The 15,489-nt window shown below is 17.7% G+C and overlaps 1 protein-coding gene across 1 annotated transcript, besides 1 other annotated feature; it reads right to left on the minus strand.

The window, feature by feature from the left end:
• The first annotated feature begins 4,066 nt into the window (after nt 1-4,066).
• Nucleotides 4,067-6,375: a sequence feature (centromere).
• Nucleotides 6,376-7,009: 634 nt separating this feature from the next.
• On the minus strand, nt 7,010-15,344 carry PRSY57_0715500 (cysteine repeat modular protein 2, putative; the record flags this gene model as incomplete). The annotated part of the gene is made up of 7 exons (XM_012906809.2): nt 7,010-12,115; nt 12,254-13,557; nt 13,679-14,368; nt 14,489-14,674; nt 14,794-15,009; nt 15,107-15,170; nt 15,282-15,344. 7 exons carry the CDS (start codon nt 15,342-15,344, stop codon nt 7,010-7,012), a joined length of 7,629 nt encoding a protein of 2,542 aa, XP_012762263.2.
• Between the last annotated feature and the right edge of the window lie 145 nt (nt 15,345-15,489).

The raw sequence follows: 15,489 nt of genomic DNA on the forward strand, positions 1-15,489 counted from the left end.
CCCAATAAGGTAATAAAATAAAGAGAAAAAAAATATGTGGGTGGATATCTTGATGGTATACGGTTGGATTTAATTTGAATATGAAATATATTTTTTGTTAAACAATATATCTTGAAACGTTTTTTGGGAAGTTCTATCCCCTTAATCCTAATAATTTCTTAGGTATAAAAAAAAAAGGTTTGATAAAATCAAATTGAAAACTTTATATATATGGATACAATTAGTATTATAATATTGTATGTTTCAGCAAGGAACATATGTGATTTTTATTTTTTGTTTTATTCAAATATTTGTCATTTTATCTAATATTTTCCATTTTTTAATAAGCCCTTAAAACTATTGTTCACGTCATATACATATAAATGACACTTCAACTTATATATAAGAATTAACTGATTTTAAAATACTTTCTCAAAGTATATATTAAAAATAATACTAAATAAACATATTATATTTTATTTGTTTCTTAATAAGTTTTTAATTAAATATCATTGAAAGTGAAATAATATATAAATGTATCACTTTATAATTTATTTAAAAAATATAATAAAATAAAAAATCCTTTCTTTTATATAATACGTTTAGGAATGTTTTACCTTATTATATTATATTATTATATATATAATATATATATATATATTTTTTTTTTTTTTTTCAATTATAAAATTAGTCTTTTAAATAAAAATTCTTATATTGTATCATAAAAAAAAAAAAATTAATACTATAAAATTTATTCTATTAAAAGAATAATGTATGTCCTTATAAATCTTAAAATTCAATCATTCAAAACAATGTATTCTTTATTATAAAAATAAATATAAGAATAATTGTTTATAATATATTTATTAAAAAATTGTAATTTTTTAAAGAGACAACTTTACATATCTTTTTAAAAAAATAAGAATCTCGAGGTCGTGTTTTTATTTATTCATATTTATTTTATTTTTCATCATTTACCTAATATTAAATGCATAATGATTCCATAATATCTTAAACCTTACTTTTATATTCACATATTTTTTTATTATTGGGATTAATTTTTATATTATATGTTAATTTTATTTTGCGCGTGTGTATAAACTTTTCTAGGATTTATAATTTTTTTTTTTTATCCTTTTTTTATAAATATTTCTAACTTTTAAATGCGATAAGGATTTTAGGTTTGTATTATTTATTTTATAATTTTATGTTTATACTCATTTTATTTTTTCATGTATTTTCCTATAAAAAAATTCCTCTCCTTTCAAGAATTTATTTTTCTCATTCTTTATTTACGAGTTAAATTGAAAAAATTAAGCAGATAATTGCAATGCTTGTGAAATTTCAATATGTTTTTTCTTTTATATAATTGTATACTTTCAAGTGTATTTATTTATAGCATGGTAAAAAATATATTATTATTTATATTTATTTATTTCTCTATATTTCTAAAGTGAAATTTATACAGAAAAGAATGAAAAATATTTAAAATATTTATACACTTAAACATATATACTATTATATATAATTTCTTATTTATTATATATTTAAGTAATTGTTTTTATGAAAATATATAATCCTAAAAAAATGCTTCTTTTTTTAATTTTCTCTTTGTGTAATAAAAATATATTATATATTATATGTATATAATGTGTAATACCTCAATTTTTTTGTAAATTTTTCTAAAATTCAATATTCTAAATGTTATGTTTAACGTATGATGTTATTTTATATGTATTTAATAATACCTTGAAAATTATTCTTTTCTTATTCTTATTATTATATATATATATTTATATTTTTTTTTTGAAAGTATAACAAAATTTTGGTTTTTTCATTATTAAAAAGTAAATGGACAGTTACCTAAATTTGTGTTTTTTTATTGTATTAAGCTATACATACATAAAACTTTTTAAAAGTATATAATTAAACCAATTTTAAATCAATTACATATATAGTGAATGAAGAATAAAAATATATATTTTTTTTTAAATAATTGAAATACATATTTCTCTAAGTTGTAACCTCTTAGAAAAAACAATGAATGAAATGTAAGGAAATACTGATATAAGCCTAGGAAAGTATTTATGGATTATTGAAATAAAAATATTAATGTGTATATCTTCATTGAATTCATAATAATTCTAAATTATTAAATTAAAAATTTTAATATCAAATAGTTTATTAAAATATAATTGTATAAATGTTGAATACACAATAAAGATTCAAAATAATGAACAGAAATTTTTTTTATTATTTAAAAACATACAATTATAATTCCTTTTTAATACTTGTCAAAAAGACATATCTCTTATTAATGTACATTTTTAAAAGTAAATATATTACACTTATCATTAACATATAAATAAAGAAAAATTAGATATTATTATTAAACAAATATTATATATATTTAGATACTTATGTGCATCATTTATTTTTACAAAATATATATATATATATATAATTGTTTTGAGCTTAAATTGGTATATTTGTTATAACTGGAAAATATGTAGAGTTTTTATAAATTCTATTTTGATTATTATCAATTTTTTAAAACATAAAAATATTTTTGAATTTTTGAAAATTCATATTAATATTAATTTTATTAATATAAAAAAATATGGGAACAAAATAATGCATATATAATTTTAAAAATATTAAAAATAATATAAAAATTTCTTATTTTTTTCATAAAATATATATTTTTTATATGTTCAATTAGTTATTCATTTCATTTTTAAAATATGTTATATGAAGTTAAATATGCTTGTGAATTCTTTTTAAAGATGCATGTAACAAATCTGTACTCTTCTACCTGCATAAATTATTGTTATCACAAAAATTCATAAGTTCTTTATACTTCATCTTTTTTTTTTTTTGTGCATTGTTTAAAGGGAAATTTTCTTCAAATATTTTCATAAAATTATTTATATTTATATTAATTTTCCATAATGATAATTAATACACAATATGTTATACCAAGATATGAAATTCCATTTATTAGATTATTAAGATTTTCCTTATGTATAATAATATGAATAAAAAAAAACATATATATTTTAAACCATTTAGTACATTCAACATTTTTAAATATCCGTGTGTTTCATATAATTCAAATCAAATTGTCTATTTTTTTCATAACCCTAAAAATATAATAAAAAATGTCTTCTTATGTATATATTATTATTTCCACAAAATAAATACGTATATATCATGTAAAACCTTTTTTTTTGATTTATATTATTTTAAAAAAGTATTTTTATGTAAAACTGAAGAAACACTTTATATTTTGGTAGTAAATCAATATAAATTGTACGATTAAAACTATAATCACAAGGTTTCATTTTGTCATTTATTTATAAAATTGACTTTACATATTTTTACTGCATAACTTCTTGTAGTATTTATCATATGTGGTAAAGAAAAACATATTTCTTTATTAATCATTTGTTTACTCTTTTATTTTGAAAAAAAGAAATGATATTGTCTAATAATAGTGAGAGTGTACTTTAAATAAAATATATGTTAATTCATTTTTGATAATTAAAAAAAGTTCTTGAATTTGATAGTTCAGAAAATATAACTATAGTAATATAATTCATTCTAAATAAGTTATTAAAATATATGAATATGATTTCCTCATTTATTTAAACAAAATCAAAGAAAAGAAAATTTTAAATAATCTTCCATTTGTTATATAATTAATATTTTAATAATATGTTTTGTATTTTGTAATACATATAAAATGTAAATAGTATTGGTACCTTCTTTGGGGAAGAAACCTAATAGGAGAATAAGAGTGTAAAGATGGAAAATAATAGAATGTAACATTTCCATTCAACAATTACAAAATAAAACTCCTACATCATGAATATATTAAAAAAATATTTTTTCTTCTATATATTATATTCAATAAATTATATTTATACATATTCTAAATTTTTTTTTTCCCTTGTAAAATATATATGTGATTCTGTATATAATATATCATAGAATATATTTATTAAATAATAATTTAGATTTTATTTCTTAAACTTTATATATTTTATAATCCATAATAATTTATATATAAAACAATGTTAACATTTTAAAATAATAAATAAATTATATTAAATTTAAATAAAATATTTTAATATATATAATATATATTATAATAAAATATATATATTATATAAATAAAATATTTTGTTTATTTTAATTATATTTAATTAATTTTATTATTTAATAATAATAACATTTAAAGATATATATAATAATTTAATAAAAATATTATAATAATTTTATAATAAAACAAATAAATATTAAATTTATTAATTATTTGTATTATATAAAATGTCTATAAACATAATTATATAATTATTTTTTTTTATATATTAATTTAAATATTTTATATTTATTAAAAATATTTAAAAATTAAATTAATTAAATATATTTCTTATTATTAATATATATAATTATTTTTTTTAATATATTAATTTAAATATTTTATATTTATTAATAATATTTAAAAATTAAATTAATTAAATATATTTCTTATTATTAATATATATGATAATACTTATTATATTTAAAATAAAATATTTATTATTAATTTATTATCATTTAATATATTATATATATATTTTTTTAATTTAATTAAATTAATATATATTAAAAATAATTAATTATAATATTATTTTTTTTATATTAAATTAATAAATATTAATTATATTTTAATTAAATTAATATATATATATATGTGTGTATTTATTATTTTAATTATATATTTATTAAATAAATTATAATTATTTTATTATTAATTAAAAAATTAATAAATAAATAATTAATATATTATTTTATTTAATTATAAGAATAAACCATTAAAAAATATATATTATTATATTTAATTAAATTAATAATTATTTATTATTAAATATAAGCTTTATTTTATTTTATTTTAAAAATTATAAAATTAATTATAATAAATAATATTAATTTATATTTTAATATTTATTTATATTAAATTGTGTTAATTAATTATAATATATTATTTATTTATTTAATTTAATTAATTAATTAATATAATAATAATTAATAAATTAAAAATAAATATTTTATTTTAAAATAATAATTGTTATTAATATTTATTAATAAAATAAATTATATATTTAATTTAACTTATTTATTATAATATATTATTTATTTTATTTAAAATATATGTATTTATTTAATTTAATTAATTAAATTAATATAATACTAATAATAAATTAAAAAAAAAGGTTTATTTTAAAATAATAATTATTATTATTGTGTATTAATAAAATAAATTATATATTTAATTTAATATTTATATTATTATTTTATATATTTAATTTATTTATTAATTTAATTGTTATATATTTAATATATCATTATAATTAATTTAATTATTGTTTTAATATATTATTATATAAATAATATTATTTTGTTTATTGGTATTAATATAATTGTTTAATTATAATTTTCTAAATATTATTTATTAATTATTAATATTTTATAATTAATTATATTTTTTTAATATTAATTTAATCATATGGTATATATTTAAATATATTTAATAAAATAATTTTTTATATTAAATATATTATTTTATTTTATTTTAAATTAAATTAATTATTTAATTATTTATATTTTTTAAAAAATATTTATTAAATTATATACCTAATATATATATTTTTTAATTTTATATTAATTATATAATATTATTTAAAATAATTTAATAAGGAATTAATGATATATTTAATTATTTCATTATTATTTTAAATTATTTAATTGATAAATATATTTAATATTATTTTAAATTATTTAATTAATATATATATTTAATTATTATTTTTAATTATTTCATTGTTATTTTAAATTATTTAATTAATATATATATATTTAATTAATAAATATATTTAAATATTATTTTAAATTATTTAATTATATATATATATATTTAATTAATATATATATTTAAATATTATTTTAAATTATTTAATTAATATATATATATTTAAATATTATATTAAATTATTTAATAAATATATATATTTAAATATTATTTTAAATTATTTAATTAATATGTGTATTTAATTTTTATTTTAAATTAATTAATATATATATTTAAATATTATTTTAAATTATTTAATTAATATATATATTTAAATATTATTTTAAATTATTTAATTAATATGTGTATTTAATTTTTATTTTAAATTAATTAATATATATATGTTTAATTATTATTTTATATTATTTAATTAATATATATATTTAAATATTATATTAAATTATTTAATAAATAATAATATTGTTTTTTTTAATGAATTTAATTTAATTTTATTATATTATATTATATATTTTTTTTTAATAATTAATTTTATTTATTTATGTGTATATTTTTTTTTATATTCCCTTTTATATATTTTATAATTATATTATTTATAAATGTGTAAACTTTATATAAAAATTTATATATATTAATAATATATTTAGTAGTAATAATTATATTTATATTTCATCTTAAAAAATTCATTTTTAACTAAATATATTTAAAATATTTATATAAGAGATAAAGATATGATTCAAACGTAAAAATATATTATTGAACTTTATAAGATTTTATAATATGTTTTAAACAAAAATTGTACAATATAATCTTCCTATTACAGTAATAAAAATAATATAAATATTTACAAAGAAATATGTCTATATGAAAAAGATATATTGTTATATAATATATAATATTATGAAAACTGTGAAATATTTATATATATATTTGTTGGAGTTTTAAACTTTAAATAATATTTTTTTAAACATAGAATACATAAATAAATAAATAAATAAATAAATAAATAAATAAATAAATAAATAAATAAATAGTAAATACATAAATAAAATTTATATTTAATAAGAAAACTCAAAAAAAAAAAAAAAAAAAAAATATATATATAATATATATATATACATATAATATATATTCATATAATTATCCTAATTTGCATGTTATGTTCACTAAAGTTGTGTTCTATTTTGTCTGATCATCATTATTTGTTTCATCATATATCTTTTCTTTCTCCTTTTTACTAATATCTTCATTTTGTTCATTTTCTGTAATATCATCCTTTAATTCTTTAAAACTTAGTTCTAATAATTTATTATTAAAAAACTCTGAATCGTTATTTAAATCCATATTCTCTGCATCAATGTTACCCATACCTTCAAAATAATCAACATCTTTTAACTTCTGATAGTTTTCAATTAAATTATTAATTCTATCATTTACTGACTTTAATTCATTTTCTAAGATTTTATAATCAAATGGATCTCCTTTAACTGCGTCTTCAACATTTTTTCTAAATGTAAGTTTCTTCTTTTCACTTGATTTTATAAGGATATCATATAACGACGTAAGTTGCTCTATTTTATTTTTAAGTTGAATATCTCTTTCAAATTGTACAATATTTTTTTTTGCAATAAATAATGAAAATAACTGTTTAATTAATTCTTTATCTTTCATTTTAATTTTAGTGAAGGATAAATGTAAATCAGAGAGTATTAATCCTGATTTAACTGCATTATCATCATATAAAAATTTGAAATCAGTTATAAAATCTTCGTCATATTTTAAAACATTAATCAATACTTCATAATCAGAAATTATAGTATGTTTATCCCCTTTATATACAATGCTTTTTATATTATTTTGAATAACAAATAAACTTTTTGAAAATAAATTTAATATTTTTTTATGCCTTTCAAAAAATGTTTTTTTATTAATTTCCTGTTCCTTAATCTTTATCCATTCATCTATGTTATTTGGATCTTTTGCTATCAATTTTAAAATTCCATTTCCACCCTTTCTGTAAAGCATTTCATTATCAATTATTGATAACCGTAACATAAACTCCATGAAATATGAATGAAAAACTGAAAAATTTAAATTCAGTACACCAAAATATATAAAATTTGATATAACATCAAGAAAATATTTTTTTTCTTCTGTTGTTAACATATTATTTTTAAATAAACAAGAAATATATTTTTTTTTATATTTTCTTGTGAATTTAATGGAATTATCATGTGTATTTAACGAAACAACTGGATCCTTATAATCCTTTTCTTCAGCTATTTTTGACATTTTCTCGAAAAAAATTCTCAGAAATGGTAATTTAATCATTTTTTTCATATGTCTTAAATTTTCTATATATGAGTAACAAAGAGATATTAAAATTTTAGCTATAAATACAAAATTAAAAAATAATAAAAATAATAGAACATAAAAATTTATGGTTACATTAGTATTAGATATGGTTAAAAATACAAATATGATTAGAGTCATTGTCCAAGCAACCATACTATAAGTTTCTAATTTATTTAAAATATGGTAATTTCTTGAGTCAAAAGGTTGAAGTATTACTTGTAATGTTAAAAAAATGGAAGAAATTATCGTAAATAACCACATTGTGGTGCCAAATATTCTAGCATTTTTAAATATAGGAACAGTTGATATTAATAACACTAAAATTTTCCTTAAAAAAACAATTGATTCCCAATACCAAAATTGAAAATTAAAACCATTATTTAAAAATCCATATTTAAATAGTATATTTTCAGAATGTAATTGTTTCCTATTTTTGTATAACACTAAATAAGACATTAGTGGAATTCCAATCCCCCATACTATTAATCCTGTAAGACCTAATATAAAAAATTTTGAATAACTTTTGGACAAATCACATTTTATGCTGGGTACATAACTCATATATTGCTCTACAAATTTATCATTATAATATAATGCTTTACAATCTAATAAGGTTAACATATAATAGGTAGTTTTTGTATGAATAAAAAATAATAATGTAACATACATAGGAATCATATCCTCCAGAAAATTTTTTATTCTTTTAAATCGTGAATCCCCTGGTATAGGAATATATCTAAATAGTACAAGGGCTCTCTCGGAAGGTAATTCGTTCATTATTTCTTCGTGTAATTTATCTTTTCCTAATTCTTTAATTTTATCTGTTATATTTAATTTTATATTTGTTTCATTTCTAACTTTATACTTATATATTTCTACTACTATAAACATTAAAAGTGTTAAGATAATTGCCAAAAACACGGGTCTGAAGGCATGATAAACCATTCCATAGAAGTAAGCATCTGCGTGTGATAAATCAAAATAATTTGTTAATATACAATATAAACCATAGTTTTTTTTTGCTTTTAATAATCTTTTAATATTTTTAAGTATGTAATTGACATGTGATGAAAAAGTAACAGGAAAATATAATTCACTTATACCCATAACATAAAAAATTTTCATACAAGAGAAATAATTAACAGCAATTTTAATGACAATCGAATGAACAGATTTCCTGTTAGCCCCTGTAAAAACATTTAAATATGCCATGATAACAGTAAATAGCAATATAAAAATACTAACAAAAATCATATGTAAAATATTCATTATATGTCCACTGCATTTTATACATAAATTTAATTTAGAAAAATTATTTGTATATCCTTTTTTACATTCTCCACATAAAAAATTAGTCATAGATTCATGACATTTTTCATTATATAAACAAGCTTCCTTAATTGGACATTCCACAATAAACCAATCAGTATTGTATATATTCGTTTTTAATTTATAAAGTGCATAATTTTCTTTAGGAACAGGCATTATGTGTTTAATTTTTGATGTATCCAAATAATATTCATTTTTTTTCATATATAATAAAGTTTCCTTTTGGAATCCCCCTTCACAATAAGCACCATCAGGACAATTTAAACAAATACCATTTTTAAAATAATAATTTTCTAAGCAAAAGCAGTGTGTTTCATGTATTGTCCCAACAAAACTAGTTGAATTTGGCTTACATTTAGATTCACAGGAGAAATCACCAATAATTGTTTTGAAAAAACCACGTTCACATGGTGCACAAATTTTTGTAAAATCACTTGTAGTATAAACATGTTTAAAGCCTTTTTGACAAACACAAAAACCTTTATTATAAGGTCGTTCTGTTTCAAATGATACAGTTGTATTTGGTGGGCATTTGGATGGACCATAATGAATAGTTTTATTTTTATTGTTTACAATCATTTTCCCTCCTTTACAATATGTATTTTTATCACTACATGGTAAACAATGATTAAGAAAAAAAAATCCCCCTGAACATGTGCAATCTTCTTCTTTAGTACTTCCTATTTGTCCATCTGTCGTATATGGAGTTAAGCACTTGGTACATTCTGCATTTGATATAACATCTTTATATGTATTAATTGGACATGGAATACATTCTCTTAATTCTTCTTTGTTTATAGTGTATCCTTTATCACATAGGCAACTAGACTGACTAAAAGATTCTTCAGTTTGTGTAGTTGAATTTTTTAAAGGACATTTCTTTTTTTGAGGTTTACAAGAATGCAAATTTTCATTATTAAAACAATTTTTTAAATATCCACCAGGACAATAATGACCCTTAGGACATTTAATACATTTAAATTCTTTCAAGTCCCAATAGTATCCTGGCATACATAAACATTTCACTTTGCTTTTAGTTTGTGTATAGAGAGTAACACTGTTTTCTGGACACGGTTCCTTTTCTTTATTTCCTAAGTGGGACTTATAATAATTTTTAGGTACTTCTAAACAATCAAATTCATTATCATCAGTTTTTATGAACTCAAATCCTTTTTTACACAAGCAGTTTAAATGTGACACATTTAAATTGTTTGGTGGAATTGTTGAACTTTTGTCACCACAAGGGATTTTTTGATTTTCATAAATCGCATATTTTGGATCATTAATATATGCTCCAGGACAATAATGATTATCTGGACATATTATACATGAATCTTCAGACTGTAAATAATAACCTTTTTCACATTTTTTACAATTTGATATAGAAGTGGATTGTAAACCATCGGTATATACATGGTCAGAACATCTTTTACATTTTTCTTCTGAAACCGTATTTTTATAAAATCCTTCTTTGCATGGAACACATATTTGAGAACTTTTTACATCGTCTAAGAAATCTTTGTAATCATTAAAAATAGGATCATTTTTAAAATTGTAAGCATTTAAGTTTGAAGAATCAAAAGGCTCAAAACCTACATCACATTTACAACTTGAAATTGAAAAGTTATGTTGTGTAATGTTGGTGGTATTTTTTGGACATTTTTTTTCCCCTATTTTATATCCACCAGGGCAGAAATAACCTATATTACAATTATCACAAAAATTTATGGAATCTTTTGAAACAAAATAAAAACCTCTTTTACATTTACATTTACTTTCTTCTTCACTACGACTACCTTGAACTAAACTATATGAGTTAGGGTAACAGTAAAAGATACAGGGACTATTTGAAAGTTTAGTTTTCCATGTTCCTCTTTTACATGGAACACATAAATCATTATTGTTTAATTCGTATCCAGGTAAACATGAACATTGAGATATTGAAGTGGATCCTTCATTTTTAGTAGTAGAATTATTATGACACAATGTACATTCATATATATTATTATTTTTTATATATTCATTAATATTATTATATGAACCTAATGGACATGGGATACATATTCCATTTAATGCTTTCATTCCATTTGAGCAAATAACTGTAAATGTTATATTTACATTTAATTCTAAAAAAAATCCATGAAGTTTAGCAGTTAAATTTACAGAATCTCCAACGAATTCGGATAATTTAATTTCAATGGTTCCATCGTATTTATCTATTGTAACATATTTTGATTTATTAACATTATGAACTTCAATTTGAAAATTAACAAGTGCATTCATTTTTTTTATTTCTTCTGATTTTATTTTCATAGTATATGTATTTCCATTATCCTGTATAACTGCTGGGTAATCATATGCTAATTCAAGTTTATTAGCAATATTTCTTAAAGGAATATACATAAAATATACATCTCCTTCATAATATTTCATTATTAAAAGCACATTTCTATTAATTAAGTCTTTATGATCATAAAACTTGTATATATTTTCGATTGCACCATCATTTATGTATGTATTATTTATTTTGGTTATGTAAGAAAGGTTGTTATCTGCTTTATTTTTATCATAAAATAATAGATTTAATTCGTTCGATTCATTCTATATAAAATAAAATATCAAGTGTAAAAAGATGTATGTATGTATACATATCTATATATATATATATATATATATATATATATACATATATATGTATGTATGCATTTATTTATTTTTTTAATTTTTACTAGCGTATACCTCGTTTACAAATATAACATAGGATTCTCCAAAAGAATAAGCTATAGCATTTCTAGGTGTGTGCAAATAACTGTTTGATTGACTAAATACAAAATCGTTAAGATTAATGCTTTCATAATTTAATTCATTTTTATTTTCACCTTGAAAGCTGTCTATAAGAATTATGATTTTTTGTTTTTGAAGGTACTCAATTGCTATAATGGTATTATTTAATTGATCAATTAGAAAACAATCTAAAGATTCATTTTTTAAAATTCCACAAGAAATACCTGTTATAAGAAAAGATGAGTATTTTAAAACATCTGAAGTAAAGTTGAATCCCCGAATTGTTGTAACTAGATTTTTTACAGCGTTATTATCATGCTTGTATATAATTTTAAAGTCTAATCCTACTATTAATAATTTGATGAGTGGGTGTGATGTTATTAAGAAAATATGTTTTAAATTTTGTTTTTCATCATATATAGGTTCCATTAAAATAGGAAATAAACATTGTTCACATTTTCTAAAATCATAATAATCTAAATAATAAGATAATAAAAGTTCTAAATAATCATCATTTATCTTTTTATTAGTAATGATTTTTTTTTTTTTTACTTTTTCTGGTGTTATGTCATACAAAAATAATAATTGGGATTTTTTTTTTAAAACATATAAATATACTCCTTTGTTAGTAATATACAAGATAGAACTGGAAGCATCAGATATTTTTAAATATTTAAAGAATGTTGGTGTCATATTTTTATCAAAACTGTATGTTATTATTATTTCATTTTTAGATGAATAGCATGAGAAAGACATGTACATATCATTTATATCATTTTGATTAAATATATTTAATAGTTGTGGGAAAAATGTTAAGATATTCGATTTTTTATCTACTACATATGTTCTTACATGATCAGGTGGAATATTAAAATGTGTTAAATGATTAATATCTTTATAGTTGTGTAAAATATATGGTTTAATTGTAGTATATCCAATTAAACTATATTCATTATATTTTTTAGAACAAATTTCTAATATTTGATCATATGCATTTAAATTTATATTATATATATATATAGTATCAATAATAACATCATCATCACTATTATCATCACTTTTATAACTCTTCGTTTCTGTAATATTATTTGAATAAATTATATCTTCACCTGAACATTGAATTGTTTCTTTTTTTTTTAAAAAAATTTCTTCCAGTTTTTCATTTAAATTGTATCTATGTAATACTATGGAATTTCCTAAATTTAATTTATTTTCGTATAAATCTAAATATAAATAATTCATTTTACTTATGTCATAACCTAAAAATGGTACAACATTATAAAATAAATAAATATAAATATAAATATATATATATATATATATATATAATATTTCATGTAATAGTTTAATTGTTGAAATAACTAATAATTTAATAATTACCATTAACAAGAATAGTAGAAAGTTCAGCTGAATACTCACTTTGACTATCATTAGATGTATAACATAACAAATACATTCCTGGATTTTCAAAAATGATATCTTCTTTAAATTCTTGTAAATCTGTTTCATACAAAAAGATGTTATAAAATTTCAATTTTTTTTCATTATTATAAAAATGTTCTTGTATTTCATTAAAAGACTTATTATTAATATTATTACAACTGTAATGTTCAACCTTTTTAATAATAAAAGCACTTTTAATAGGATATGGAGTTACATAACTTTGGAGATTGATATGTAATTTCTTTCCTGTTAAGATATTTATGTTATGGACAATCTTTCTCATAATACGAATACTTGAAATTTGTATATAATGTTTATTTGTTTCTGAACATTTGTTATAAGCATGATGTTCATTGTCTAAATAACAAGAACATACATTAAATAAACCTTCAACATCATCTTTCACTTTAATATTTTTAATTTCCATACCTATTACTTCCCCCTTATATAATATGGGGTTACCAATTTTGCTATAATTATTTTGATATGTAAAATAGGAGCTTTCTATTTTGGTTTTGTTCATACATATATCTTTTGTTATTATTATAGATGTTTGTAATAAAAATGTTTCATTCCTTATTTTTAGATCAAAATATTCTCCTGATTCAACAATTATATGATTGTTATCTGGTTAAAAAAAAAATAAATAAAATAATAATAAAATAATAAATTATATTATATGTTATTTAATAATAAAAAAAAAAAAAAAAAAAAAAAAAAAAGTGACGTCGTCATCATATTTTATACATATTTTCCAGTATTCAGGTTTATTGTCCACTAGACATGTAGAAGATAGGCCACCCGTTTCTTTAACCAAAAAATTATCCTTAAGATTAAAATCAACAGGTGTATCACAAATTTGTTTTGAAATAGTAAATCTGTTACAATTATTAATATCGTTTAGCTTGTTATTTTCATAGCAAGTGGATAGAACTGGACAATATATAAGAAAAAGAAAAAATAAAAATAAATAAATAAATATATATATATATATTAATATATATTATATTTATTTAATGGCGTTATTTCTTTTTTGTCCTTTTTATTATTACATTTTGATTTATCCTTTGCATAGATATTGCTTATAAGTTTTATTGGATTTTTATCTTGCAGTTCTAAAATTTTGTTTAAGTTGAGAGAAACAAAACTAATGCTTCTTTTTTTTTTTACATTTTTCTTTGATTTGCTTATCTTTTTGTTAATGTGATTGTATTTCGCATTTTTCAACTGTAGAGTTACATCCTTCTTAATATATGGATCATCATATACTAGTAAAAAAATAAAATAGAGACATTAGTAAATATATATATATATATATATATATTTAAGAAAAATATTGAGAATACACAATTTATGTTTTCTTACTTTTTTTGACAAACGATGTATTTTTTTCTTTGATAATATTAGATGTTGCATTAGATACATAAGGCTATTAAAAAGGAAAAAATAAAAATAAAAAATAAAATAACAATTGAAATATTCATACATACATATTTACTCATGTATGAGTTCACTTAAATATATTATATGTTCTGTTTACTTGTATATTTAAAAAGCAATTAAGCAGAACAAAAAAAAAGAAAAACAAGTCCGAGTTCCTCATTTTTTTATATAGACACAAAAGAAAATTACATATACTTTTAAATAGATACAAGGAAAGATATAATAATTAAAAGAAAAAATATTTACATTTTCCCTAAAATGACATATATATATATATATATATATATATATATATATATATATAT

This window comes from Plasmodium reichenowi, chromosome 7 (assembly GCF_001601855.1).
Source record: "Plasmodium reichenowi strain SY57 chromosome 7, whole genome shotgun sequence".
Classification (NCBI taxonomy): Eukaryota; Apicomplexa; class Aconoidasida; order Haemosporida; family Plasmodiidae; genus Plasmodium; species Plasmodium reichenowi.